The sequence below is a fragment of the Cervus canadensis genome, chromosome 1, assembly GCF_019320065.1.
Source record: "Cervus canadensis isolate Bull #8, Minnesota chromosome 1, ASM1932006v1, whole genome shotgun sequence".
Classification (NCBI taxonomy): Eukaryota; Metazoa; Chordata; class Mammalia; order Artiodactyla; family Cervidae; genus Cervus; species Cervus canadensis.
The window spans coordinates 110,852,735-110,865,830 of record NC_057386.1 but is presented as its reverse complement, the minus strand read 5'-3'; the positions used below and the strand labels follow the sequence as shown (position 1 = coordinate 110,865,830).

The 13,096-nt window shown below is 54.7% G+C and overlaps 1 protein-coding gene across 2 annotated transcripts; it reads right to left on the bottom strand.

Moving 5' to 3' along the window:
• Positions 1–2,673: 2,673 nt before the first annotated feature.
• On the bottom strand, positions 2,674–12,300 carry LOC122420953 (putative SEC14-like protein 6). Of its 2 annotated transcripts, none has more exons than XM_043436595.1 (12): positions 12,152–12,300; positions 9,836–9,911; positions 9,072–9,115; positions 8,037–8,096; positions 7,760–7,948; positions 7,328–7,423; positions 5,815–5,875; positions 5,615–5,698; positions 3,795–3,901; positions 3,581–3,720; positions 3,316–3,485; positions 2,674–3,119 (listed from the first exon to the last, which is right to left on the bottom strand). In XM_043436595.1, the coding sequence occupies exons 1-12, from the start codon at positions 12,203–12,205 to the stop codon at positions 3,007–3,009; spliced, it is 1,194 nt and encodes a 397-aa protein (XP_043292530.1). In that variant the 5' UTR covers positions 12,206–12,300; the 3' UTR covers positions 2,674–3,006. The 2 variants fall into 2 exon arrangements, with proteins under 2 accessions (XP_043292530.1, XP_043292538.1); XM_043436603.1 differs by having other exon boundaries at positions 7,328–7,378.
• Between the last annotated feature and the right edge of the window lie 796 nt (positions 12,301–13,096).

Sequence of the window (13,096 nt, the reverse complement as noted above, 5' to 3'; positions counted from 1 at the left end):
GGATGTGATTCCTCCTGCGGCGGGAAGATAACCCTGGGCCTGGTGTGAAGGGTGACCTGGCAAGGGTAGGTGTTCAGAGAAGCAATACTGGTCAGGACACTATTGCACAAATCCGTGGTGGAGGTGGCGGGGAGCATGGAGGAGCAGTGAGCATGGTCAGGGCAGAGCCTTGACTCTGTACCAAACCAGAGCTCTGTCACAACCTCGCTTGGAAAATTATCAAAGATTTACTCGGTGTCTGATCCATGGGAATTATACCCTACCTGTAAACTACAAATTTGTTACAGCTGATGGTTTTGAGCACTTCAAATACCTGAATAGCAAATACAGAAGCCCAGTGAATCCAAAAATTGTTACTACAGTTTTATTTAAGCTTGTTCCAAAGACATCCCTCTTGAAATTACTTTATTGATTATTTCTATACTTGTTTCCTGGGCTTCTCTGGTGTCTCAGAGAATACCTTTGGCAGGTTTTGGACCTGCCAGTATAGTAGATGCAGGTTCAGGCCCTGAGTCGGGACGATCCCCTGGAAAAGGAAATGGCAATCCACTCCAGTATTCATGCCTGGGAAATCCCATGGACAGAGGAGCCTGATGGGCTACAGTTCATGGGGTTGCAAAAGACTTGGACACGACTTAGTGATGAAACAACAACCATATATTTGTTTCCGTACCTTCCCTTGCGGCAGTCCTCGGGTTATAACTGTATTCTTTGACATCTTTGAATTTCAGTATTTGTTTTTTACTGTTTTGTTGGAACTTTAAATCTCCATAGATCCAAATGAAAAAGTAAAAATGTTTTAGGTATTTCTTGGTATCAGCGCTTTGAGTTATTGGCCAATTCACTCTGGATTGGGTGGTCTATACCTGGGGGTTTCTCCCAAGGTGATTAAAGCCTGAACTGATGGTTATCAGGCTGAATTTACTATTAATATTTCAACTTCACTTGTTACCTGATCATACCTTGAAAGTTCACACTTTTTATGCATGGTTCTTTGTTTACAACTTAGAACGCCCCCTTCCTTCTTCTCAAATGTCTTTCTATGCTTTCCTGTTTTTATTAATCATTGGTCTGATTTTTCTCTAGTGTGCCTAATTGGTGGGGCTTTCTGGAGGCATTACTTCTGAGGAGATGAAGGGTCAGTGTGTCTCTGATGGTCCTCTCCTCAGAAGGCTGCCTTGTATACCCCATGACGTACGTCACCGCTCAGAAGAACTTTCCACAAGGATGGACACTTCCTGTATCGAACATGTCTAACTTGGTAGTGTCCAAGAAAAAACAAAGTCAAACACTAGTTAAAGAGGTAAAGATGGATTTTATTACGCATTAGCTATCGAAATAGGGAAGAGAGCCTGGCGTAAACTGAACTCAACTTTGTTGAAACAAAATGCAATTTTTTTTTTTTTTTTTTACTGCATCAGGTCTTGGTTGTGATTCAGGGACTTCAGCTGTGGCATATGGGATCTAGTTTCCTGACCAGGGATTGAACCCAGGCACCCTGCATTTGGAGTTAGAGTCTTAGCCACTGGACCACCAGGGGAGACCCTGAGAGGATGGAGGCTGAGCAGGTGAACCAACTCTTAGATACCCTCACACTAGGAAGGACAGCATGTGAACCAAGAGTTCATTCTCGATGGGGAAGGAATGTGTACTCAGAGGGGCAGTGGCACAGCTGCTTGCCAAGTAACTGTATTAATCACGTCTCCTATTTTCTGTGTTCTGATGCTTTGACACCTGGGGCCTTGCTGACTCTGGAGGGACCACCCCTCCCAGGGATAGCCAGGTCCTAGAGAGAGTCAAAGACCTTGATGCTGGGGAAGATTGAGGGCAGGAGGAGAAGGGGGCGATAGATGATGAGATGGTTGGATGGTATCATCAACTTGATGGACATGAGTCTAAGCAATCTCTGAGGGATAGTGAAGGACAGGGAAGCCTGACGTGCTGCAGTCCATGGGGTCGCAAGGAGTGGGCCACGACTGAGCGACTGAACAAGAGGGAGTCTTGCCCACGAGTGTGCTTTTCAAATACGAGCCCGCACTCCAACCTCCTCCTGTATCAGGCTCAAACTCAGGGCAACTGGTACCCAGAGCCTGCGGAAATCACTCAAAAGAGCCAATTCTAGGCCCGCTGACCCTGCCTCACCCATTCCTTCTGGGGAAACCATAACAAAGGCTTTTGCCCGCAGGTCCTCCCCCTCCATCCACCTCATGCCCCACCCCATGCCCCACCCCCCCCACCCCCACCCCCTGCTTCTCCGGGTGATCCCCTGTGGCATCCATGCCCTCTCCTCTTGGGAACTATGAGTAATGCATTATCTTTTCAATGGCAACTGTTTCCAGTTCTGTCGTATTGTATCTCACATTTTCTTTCTTTTTTAAACTATTTACTTTTGGCTGTGCTGGGTCTTCCCTGCTGTGCGTGGGCTGTTCTCCAGTTGCAGCGAGCGGGAGGCCACTAGGTGCGGGGCTCAGGCTTCCCGTTGCGGTGGTCTCTCCTTCGGAGCACGGGCTCCCCGGCGCTCAGGCTTCAGTAGCTGAGGCTCCTGACCTCCAGAGCGCAGGCTCAGCAGTTGCGGTGCCCGGGTTCAGCTGCTCTGCGGCACGTGGGAGCTTCCAGGATCAGGAATCAAACCCGTGTCTCCCGCTTTGGCAAGCGGATTCTTTACCACTGAGCCATCAGGGAAGCCCCACGCTTTTATTTATTTATTTTTTTAAACACAATATATTTCAGAATGGGAACTCACGACTCAGTATCGGTTGGTAGAAAAGGGGCTGGGAGTTTTCTCTGAGCTTGAGTCACAGGGGCTGGAGAGTTTTTCTGTTGCTTTGCTGGCCGCCACGATCCCAGCAGTTCTGAAGATGCAGACCCACTGTGACAGATGGGCTGGGACCAGCTCTGTAGGATCGCCTTCCCTGGGGAGCTTGGAGGGGGTCTAGCCAGGGAAGGCTGTGAGCTCACTGCAGACCCAGAGGCCACAGAGGACGGTATGGGAACCGCGAGGCTTGTCTAGAATCTCTCTATCTTCTCCAGGGAGGTTTGGTCCGGGAGCAGCACCTCCACGGTGTAGCTGACGTGCTTGGGGTAGATCAGGCTGTAGGTGTTGTCAAACCTCAGGACGTCTGTGTTCATGGGACAGACATTCAGAGAGGATGCCCGCCTGGAGCCTCACCCTCCTGTGCAGGTACTAGACCTGGGTGCTACTGCCATACCTGAGAGCCTGGAGCCAGGGCTCCCTACCTGGTGGGACCTGATGCACGGCAATGCACCTGCCCCCCACCCCAGGTCCAGGAGGAGCCATTCCCTGCCAACACTCACAGACGCCAGCTTCCGTGCAGGTGAGACTCCCGTCCTCGGGCACCATGTGGGCGTTGTAGCGCTGGCTGGCCAGCACCTCCGTCATCTCCCCGGCCCGCTGCCGCTCCCCCATCTTGGTCTTCAGGAAAACCCCGAAGCCGATGTCCCCTCCGTCCGACGCGAACTGCCACCTGCAGGGGACAGGGCCCCACTGACCGCCCGCTGCCTGGGCTCCGGGCCCCTCCTGACCGCGCCCAGGTGTGTGTGGGGGGGGCGCCGTGCCTACCTGAGCACGCAGCCCGGGAACAGGATCTCGTTGTCCACCTGCAGGGAGGAGCCTCGGCCCACGGTTGCCTGGTGGTCGTACTGCACCCTCACGTGGTTGCGCAGGTAGTAATGCTGGGGCACGTCGCCCCCGTAGTTGATCTGTGGGCGAGAGTGGTGAGCGGGCACCGCCCCACGGCCATCCCCCCTCCCTCCCCGTCCTCTGGGCACCCGACCTTGGTCAGGCACTTGGGGTTGCCATCGGGGTCGGTCATGGTCCCCCCGAACTCCACAGGCAGCTGGTCGGGGCTGATGAACTTAGGCAGCTCTTGCTTCCAGTTGCCTGTGGGGACAAAAGTGGGGCTCTGTGGAGGGGGGGGGTCAGGGGCTCGACAGAGGGCAATGGGGCCAAGCCCAGGGCCGTCCTGTGCCATCTGACAGCCTCCCCCTACCTCCCACATACTCTCAGTGCCTCCAGGACAGAAGCCAAGAAGATCTAGGTCCACAGTGTCTGTGTGACCAGTTCCTGCCCCTTCAGCCCTGGTACCCACCCCTATCTGTCCAGGTGTTAGCCCATGAGGCATCTTTTTGGTTTTCTTTTTGACCACACCACGTAGTTTGTGGGATCTTAGTTCCCTGACCAGGGATCGAACCCGGGACCTCTGCAATAAAAGCGCTGAGTCTAACCATTGGACCACCATCTTTGCAGGGACTCAGATCAGTGTCTCCTGGAGCGTGAGGCTGAGCACAGGTGTCTACCCTGAGCTTCCCTTTCCCTCGGAGACTGAACTCAGCCTTCCAATCAGCCCCTGCCCTCAGCTCCAGCACCCTTAGAACTAGGGGGGCAAAGTGTATCAGCCCCCCTCTCCCAATGCTGCTCTGAGAAGTCAAGGCTGGTCCACAAAGGAATGAGAGCATTATGGGAACGAAGTAGGAGGAAGCAGACGTGAACGCCCAACATACCCTGGGGTCAGTGTGGACACAGAATAAAAGGGACTCCGCGAGTATTCTCCTTTAAGGGAAAAGGACTCTTCATTTCTAGGGCATTATTTTATGGAAAAAAATTAGGGATGCATACAAAGATTCTTCCATAAGCATCTTTACTCCTAACTCTTCCCTAATGGTTAAAAAAAAAAAAATTACCAACAACCTAAATTTTGGACTTTACCAAAACAGAATAAAGTTTATCACATGGTATGTGAAAAAGGTAGGTTGTAAAAGAGTATAACATGGTGTGAACCCATTTTTAAAAGTGAATTTCTTCGAAAAGACAGTGCATGTTAATAATAGTTCCTTGAGTGACAGGATTCACTCTCTCCTTTATATATTTCTATATTTTTCTAAATTTCCAAATTTTATCAGTTATGTAATTTGGAAAACCTGCATCTTATTCTCCCCATTTTATGGGGCGGGGTGGGTTGGGGGGAGGAACTGAGGCATCTGAGACCCAGACAGAGCCGGTGACTCAGCCCACTTTCAGCTCACAGGTGGCGCTAGTTGTAAAGAATCTGCCTGCCAATGCAGGAGATGGGGGTTCAGTCCCTGGGTCGGGAAGACCCCCTGGAGAAGGGCATGGGTATCCCACTCCCGTATTCTTGCCTGGAGAGTCCCACGGACAGAGGAGCCTGACAGGTTACAGTGGAGGGAGTCGCAAAGAGTTGGACACGACTGAGCGGCTGACCACACATGTAATTTGAAAAGCCTGCCTCTTATTCTTCCCATTTTACAGGGGAAGCCTGAGGAACCTGAGACCCAGACAGAGCTGGTGACTCACTTGCAGCTCATAACAGACAAAGTCACCCCTCAAATTCACATCTCCCAATCCAGAACTGGGGGCCCTCACATATGCTGCGGCCGGGGGTCTCGCAGAGCCCTCCTGGCCCCTCAGCCCTCTGGCAGGTGGACACATTGGCCTCAACAGTTGCTGCCTAAGGGAGTGGGTCCCCCAGAGCAGCTGCGTCCCCGGGCCTGGTGCCCTCGTGTTCGGGAACCCTCAGGTCTGTGGAGGGGCCGCCCTCAGCTCAGGCTCTGAGATGCAGAGGAGCTGCCCACTTACCTCCAAGGATCACCACCTTCCTGCGTGTCTCCTCAGAGATGTACGGCTTCATCAGGTTGTAGGCCACCGGGAAGAGCCTGGGGGCTGAGACAGGCACTGTTTCAGGGTTTCCTGGGGTCTCCTTTCCCTGCCTGGTGGCCTCCAAGTCCCCTGCACCGCCCCCACCCCCACTTATGCATATGCGGAACTGGTTTACTCACCTTTCACAACAATTAAATTCTTCAGAATCTCAGGGTAGTTTGCCTCAAGTGCAGAGAGAAACTGTAGGGTCAAACTCAGGTCAGTGCACAAGATGCAGGTGCCTAAATGCTGCCCCCCTTAAGGCCCCTGAGGCCTCTCCAGACACCCCAAAAGCCACCCAGACAAGAGGAATTCCCACTGTCTGGTTTGTTGGGTCCCCATCACAGACCGCCCCCTCCCACCCTGAAGCCACTAGTGCAAATTCTTGACAGATTTCCAGGGGATGACCCCACCCACTGCAGACCAAAAAGGTCCCCCTCAGTCAGGTCTCTGGAAGGCTCCTCTCCATGTGGCTTCGGGCACAAAACGCTTCCAGCATATAAGAAACATTCAAAGTTGCAAGGCATGGCTTTTTCTTTCTTTTTTCTTAATTGGAATATAATTTACATACCATAAATTTCACCCTTTAAAAGTGTAGAGTTCAGCGGCTTCAGTGTATTCATCAAGTTGTGCAACCATCACCGCTGTCTAGTTCCAGAATATTCTCACCACGCCAGAAGAAACCCCATACCAGTTAGCAGTCACCCCATTCCCCACTCCCTGCAGCCTTGGTTAACTACCAGCGTGCTTTCTGTCTCATGGATTTACCTAATCTGGATATTTCATATCAATGGAATATATGTGGCCTTTCGTGTCTGGGGTTCTCAATTTAGTACGTTTTCATGGTGGTTCTTTTTCTTTTTTTTGACCTTGTCACACAGCTTATGGGATTAGTTTCCTGACCAGGGATTGAACCTACGCTCCTCGCACTGGAAGCATGGAATCTTAACCACTGGACCGCTGGGCAAGTCCCTCATGGTGGTTCTTGAAATGTTAAAATTTTTAGGTTCTCTGCTATCCTGTATTGAGCAGAAAGAAAAGGCAGGCTGGCTGCCCCGGCGGGGGGCAGGGGGCGGGGGGTGGGGGGGAAGCAGATCTTATCAGGGTCTCCCTTCTCTCCTCAGGGCCCTGGAAGATGACTTGCTCCCAGCCCCCTCCCAGTTAAGAGAAGGGTGAGCGGGGAGGGAGCATAAGAGAAGAAGGGACACCCATGGGGACCCTGACCGGCCTGGAGACCAGGCCCTGTTGCTGTGACCCCCTGGACGTGAGGTGGTGATACTGGGGTGATGACTGTGACTTGGCACAGCCCTAAAAGACTTCGGGTTTGAAAGGATCCCTGCAGGGTCTTCCCTGGTGGTCCAGTGGGCAAGAATCTACCTTCCACTGGAGGGAGCGTGGGTTGGATCCCTGGTCAGGGAACTAAGATCCCATCTGCTGCAGAGCAACTAAGGTCACAGCCTCAACTAGAGAGAAGTCTGTGTGCCACAAAGAAGATCTGACAGCCAAAATAAATAAATATGTAAATATTAAAGAAAAAAAGGAGCCTCAAAACTATGGTTAGAGTTAGAGAACCTCCCCACATACAGCCCACACCAGCAAACGAGGGGCAGAGTCCCCGGCGAGGGGACACCGCCCTGGGTGGGGCTCCCTCACCTCCTGGATAAGCTCCACTCCTGGCTTCCACAGATGCCTCAGGCTCAGCCCCTCGAAATCAAAAACAGTCGAGATTTTCTCCACTTTCTTCCCCAACTGCAAGGGAATGCTGAGAGGTGAGACCCCCAGGAGGGTCGGTGCCCTCCACAGCCCACAGGAGGTGGGGCTGGGCCAGCTTATCCTGGTTCCACCTGGCGGGGAGGTTTCATGCCAGGAAGCCAGGTACAGGGAGACAGGAGGACCGTCCCGAGGGGCGCCCTCCCCTCGTCTGCCCCTGGAAAGGCAGGTCGCCCGAACCGTGTCCACTCAGAGGTGCTGGGAGGAGCCGAGGAGCTGGGGGAGGCAGTGGTGCGTGCCCAGTGCTGGGGGCTGCCTTGGAGGAGGCCGGATTTCGGCGGCCCAGGGGGCTGGGAGGAGCCCTGGGACCCCCACCTCCTGGCTCTGCTGCTCACAGTCTCGCAGGAGCAGCTCCAGGTTCCGGAAGTTGAATCTGAGTATCTCTTGTTTGGAGACGGAGAGTAGGAGGCCCTTGAGATCCAGGCCTCTGATGATGCGGTACCAGACGGGGCTGCCCTCCCTGTCGTGGCCGCAGAAGCCACTGGGCTCATACAGCCTGACCACCTGGATGCACGAGAGAGCGGGGCTGGGTGGGGGGGGCGGGCTTGACGGAGAGCTGGGGTCTGGGGCGGGCAGGGCGCCGGGGGCTCACCTCTGAGGGCTGCCACGCGAGGATGTTGTCCAGATCTTGTTGCTTCCGGAACTTCACGTGCTAGAGACACGGGGCGGAGGGGGCAGCTGAAGACCCCTCCTGAGCCAAAGGGTCTGCAGGGACCCAGGGGCGCCAGGCCAGGCCCCGCTGCCCGCAACCACTGAGGGCCTGCCAGGGCATCCCGGCCTCCATGGACCCAGAACTGAGGGTGGGGATGCCAGGGGGACGGAGGAGATGGGGTCTGACACGGATGAGGAAGGAAAGACTCAGAAAGGAGCACGTGAAGCCCGCATCCGTGGCTGCCTCTCCCCGAGCCCTCCCTCCTGGTCCCCAGGCCCCAGTCCCCACAAGGCTTCCCAGGGAGCCCCACAAGCAGGGTCAGACTAACCCTAACCCTAACCCCAGCTTCCAGTCACCCTTAGTCAAAAACCTAGACTCCCCAGGTGGCCTGCTGGGTCCCCAGGCATGGGCCTGGGCCACCCACTCAGCTGCATCTCTCCCCTTTCTCTCTAGGGCGTGACCTCCCGTGCGCCCGGGTTACTCCAGCTTGCCCGCACCGCAGGGCCTTTGCACGGCTCTGCCCTCTGTCTCCAGTCGTCACATGGCTGCCTCCTTTGGGGCATTCATGCCGGAGCCATCACATCACCCTTTGGCAAGGAAGGCCTTCCTGCCCTCCCTCACTTCCTTCCACCTACTGTCATGGTTGCAATCTCCGCTCTCAGGAATTGCCTTGTTTATTTATCGGGTTTCTTTTCACTCTCTTTCCACCGCTGCACTCTCCCCAGTACGAGAACCAGCGAGGCTCAACTTTGAGGTGCAATAAATGGTCGTTGCAAGAAAGGAAGGAAGAAAGTAAAGAGGAAACGAAAGAAGGAAGGAAGAAGAATGGAAAGAAGAAAAGATAGGGAATTCCCTGGCAGTCCAGTGGTTAGGAGTCCGGGCTTTCATGGCCGAAGGCCCAGGTTCAACCCCTGGTCCGGGAGCTAAGATGCCACAAAGGACAGGAAACAGGGCCGGGGGAGGTGTGGCCCTCACCTTCCGCAGCATGTCCTCTGATTTCTTCAGGTCAAAGCTCCGAGCTGCGAGGAGGAGATAGGGTGGTGGTTGTGGACTCCTGGGGCCAGTGAGTCCCAGCTTGGGCCCCTCGGTGGATTATGGGCCTCCGGGTTACTGTCCACTCGGAGGTGCTGGGAGGAGTCGAGGAGCTCAGGGAAGAAGGTTCTGGGTGCCCAGTGCTGGGGGCTGCCTTGGAAGGGTTGGGCTGTGGCTCCCCAGGGGGCTGGGAGGGCCCCCCGGCCCCCTCACCCCCTGCCTCCCTGATTCCCTGGGCTGATGGCAGTGGGTGTGCCCCGGGGCGGGCCTTGGTAGGTAGGCACGGCCCAGGAGGTAGCTAGGAAGAGAAGGTGTCCAGAGAAACAGCATGTGGAGTCCCTGCCATGCCCATGGCCACTGCCAGGGCCTTGGAGACCCTGTGATGCCCAGGGTTCTTTTCCTAATGCTCCAAAAACATGAAGAGATCAGACCCTCCATATCTGGTGGAATCACAGAGCCAGGAATTATGTAAATCAAGAGCCACTTCCCCTCTCAAACGTCATTGAGGATGCCAATGAATTTTTGTTCATTTAGGTTATATCTGTTGATACTTACTTGATTAGAAATTAAAGTTGTACACAGAAACTGTGTACACAGATAACACATACTTGCGGTTGCTTCCAATGCCTGTGATTTGGAGCAACTTGTGACACAAGAGAGACCTCATATGCCCTTGACCTTCATCCCGTGTTACCGTCTATCCTCACCTCGGAGCCAGCGGAGGAGGAAGTAGTCATCGGTGCTGGGCAGGACGGCCAGGACATCCTGCATGTTCTCCCGGAACTGAGGGCAGAGCGGGGAGAGACGCGGGTGGGCCGGGCTCCGCAGTGCCCCACGGCCGCAGGGGACGGGCTGGTGCCTGCAGGCCTGCGGAGCCCGCCTGCCCTCAGGAAACAGGGGGGCCCACCCGTGCTGGGGCAGCCGAGGCCTGGGTCAAGTCACAACAGTTCCTTTCCTCCCTTTGGGAAATGGGACAATAATGATGAACCAGTTGCCCAAAGAGGATGAAGTGTAGATGTTTTTTGTTTTTGTTTTTTATTTTGGCTGCCCCATGTGGCTTGTGGGATCATAGTTCCCAACCAGGGATTGAACCCAGGCCCTCAGTAGTGAGACTGCAGAGTCCTAACCTCTGGACTGCCAGGGAATTCCCTGAAATGTGGAATAAATGAGATTTATAGACCTCACTCTTCCCTTACACCCATGCAGGAAGGGTGGATCCTCTTCAGGGCCCAGCTCTCCACCTTCAGGGAGCCCCCAGGTCAATTCAGGTGGGAGGGTAAGTGACATGGAGTCTAGGCTCAGAGAGGTTGAGTAATTTGCCCAGTGTCACAGAGCAAGAGGCAAATCATGTATCTGGTCCAGGGCCCATCATCCAGGCCTGAACAAGGGGTGACTCCACCCAGCCTGAGAAGACCCTCTGCAGACAGGCCCCAGGAGGGCTTGGGGCAGTTTCGCTGGGCCCCAGCCGTCTCCAGGGGCTGAGGGCTGAGGGTGCCACTTCTGTGTGAATGTCGCTGACTATGAGACGCAGCCAGCTTTCAGGACTCATGCATCTGGACCAGGACTCAGCAGCCCCAGTGCCGTCGGCCTGAGTCATTCCCCTCTTCCTGCATTTCAGTCTCCTTTGACCCCAAATAGGAGGGTCAAAGAACCAGCTCTGGGCCCCACAGCCCCAAATGAGCTGATTATCTTTGTCCTCAGAAACACAAGGAAGGGATTTCCCTCGTGGTCCAGTGGATAAGACTCCAAGCTCCAACGCAGGGGACCTGGGTTTGATCCCTGGTCAGAGAACGAGATCCCACATGCTGCAACAAGACCGAGCATGCCACAACTAAGAACCAATGCAGCCAAATAAACAAAGGTTTTTGGTTTTTTTTTAACACATATTTAAAGAAAGAAAGAAGCACAAGGGAGGGTTTGGCCCTGAGCTGATCACGTGATTCATCCTGACGTGACCCTGCTAGTACATCTGTTTCCACACCAAGGGAGGAATCTGAGGCTCACTCGACCTGTTCTGCCAAGATCTGGACCTAATTCTGTTTGGTTTGTTTGCTTCGGCCGAGCCACGGGATTTGTGGAGTCCTAGTTCCTGGACCAGGGATCTAACTCTGGCCCTTGGTGGTGAAGGCAGAGTCCCAACCATAGGACGGCCAGAGAGGTCCCTGGACCTAATTCTTGACCCCAGTTGTCTTGTAAGAGGACTTATACTCCCAGCCTAGGTGGAATCTGCCCTCTTTCAGGTGTAGAATTCCTCGAAGGCAGGATTCAGGACCTCCCTCCATGCTACTGAGGTCAGCGACTGTGCCTGGAGCCCTCACTTGCCACGTTCAACCACGAGGGAAAGACCCCAATGAGCTAGAAGGGAGAACGCATGCCGGCTCCTGCGTCCCCCAGGTCATAGCTAAGGCTGGGACCTGCCACCCCAGCAGCGCTCACCCGTGGGGCCCAACAGAGTGACCACTAATGTTTGAAACGTGGCCAGTCTAAATCAAGATCTGCTGTGAGTATGAGATACACGCAGGATTCTGAAGACGTAGTACCAAAAAAAATCTCAGCCATCCTTTTTATGTTGATTACATGTTGCAATGATAACAACTTGGCTCTATCGGGTTAAATCTATTGTAGGGAATTCCCCGGCAGTCCAGTGGTTGGGACACGGCTTTCACTGCCGAGGCCCAGGCCCAGTTCCTGGTCCAGCAACTAAGATTCGGCAATCCGGCCAAAAGTAAATAAGCAACATATATTATCAAAATTGATTTCACTTGTTTCTTCTCCCTTTTTTAATGTGGCTGTTAGAAACTTTGAAGTGACACGGGTGGCCTGCTTTTGTGGTTCACGTTACGTTTCTATTGGACAGCGCTAGTATAGACACTGGTCTCCAAGACCCTCAGAGTTGGGAAGAGACCTGGGGCTACAGAGCTCAGAGGGACCGCAGGGGCCTTGGGGGCCCCCTCTCCTGGGGCAGAACGAGAAACTGAGGCCCGTGTAGGACTCTCCCCTCCCCCACCCCCTGCCACACTCACCTGGGCCAGCGCCCTCTCCTGCGAGGGGCTCAGGTCACCTACTTGCCCACTCATGCTGCCCACAGCGGTGTGGGGTTGGGCTCCCTGGTCCTGGGTGCAGGCCCCACTGTGTGTCTCCCTCAGGCCCTCCCGTCTTCCGCGCGCTGGGAGCCCCACCCATGCCTACCCCTGCCCAGAAGCCCCGCCCCGTCCAGCCAGGCCTGTCCTCTCTTCCTGGCTGAGGTCATTCCTTGCTGGGTGCCTTAGGGCGCTGACCCTTGACCTGATTGGCCTGGATTCACATCCTCCTCTGTGAAACAAGGACGGCGAAGCTTGCCCCACAGCATGTTGAAAGGCGACATCGCCTGGCCTGTCGTTACACACAGGGGCTGCTCTCCTCCCTGCCTCCTGGCCCCCACCCCCGGCTCCTGTGTTCCCAGCGGGAGCCTCCTTGGGCCACGAAGGCCCACCACTCACCCCCGACAGAGGTCTGGAACCTCACTGTGTGTCCCGGTTGTCGGGAGCAACTGCCCTCGATTCATCACAGCCTTGAGGGCACGAGGCTTCAGGGGTGAGGAGAGAACTTCCCAGGCCCAGATCCAGCAGGTGGATGTGTCACCTGGAGCTGGGTCACACCTGGCCTCGGGTGAGGGGTGACAGGGGATTCCTGGCTAGTCAGCTGCCCCAGCTCTGGACAAGAAGAAAGCCAGAGCCCAAAACCAGGACACAGGGGGCTCGTGTGTGCATGGGACCTGCACGCAGTAGGTACAGTGTACACAGTAGGTGCTCAATAAGAGCTTGCCAAAGAAGTGATGGCAAAGGAAGCTGGAAGGGGCTGCCTCTCCTTTTCCGGTTCTTATATGGGTCTCTGGTGCCTGTAGGTGCTGAAGGACACCCCCTCTTGACTCCCTGCCTCAACTTGCCCCCTGACTGGGCCCCGCCCCAGGGTCATGTGAGTTCTCTGCT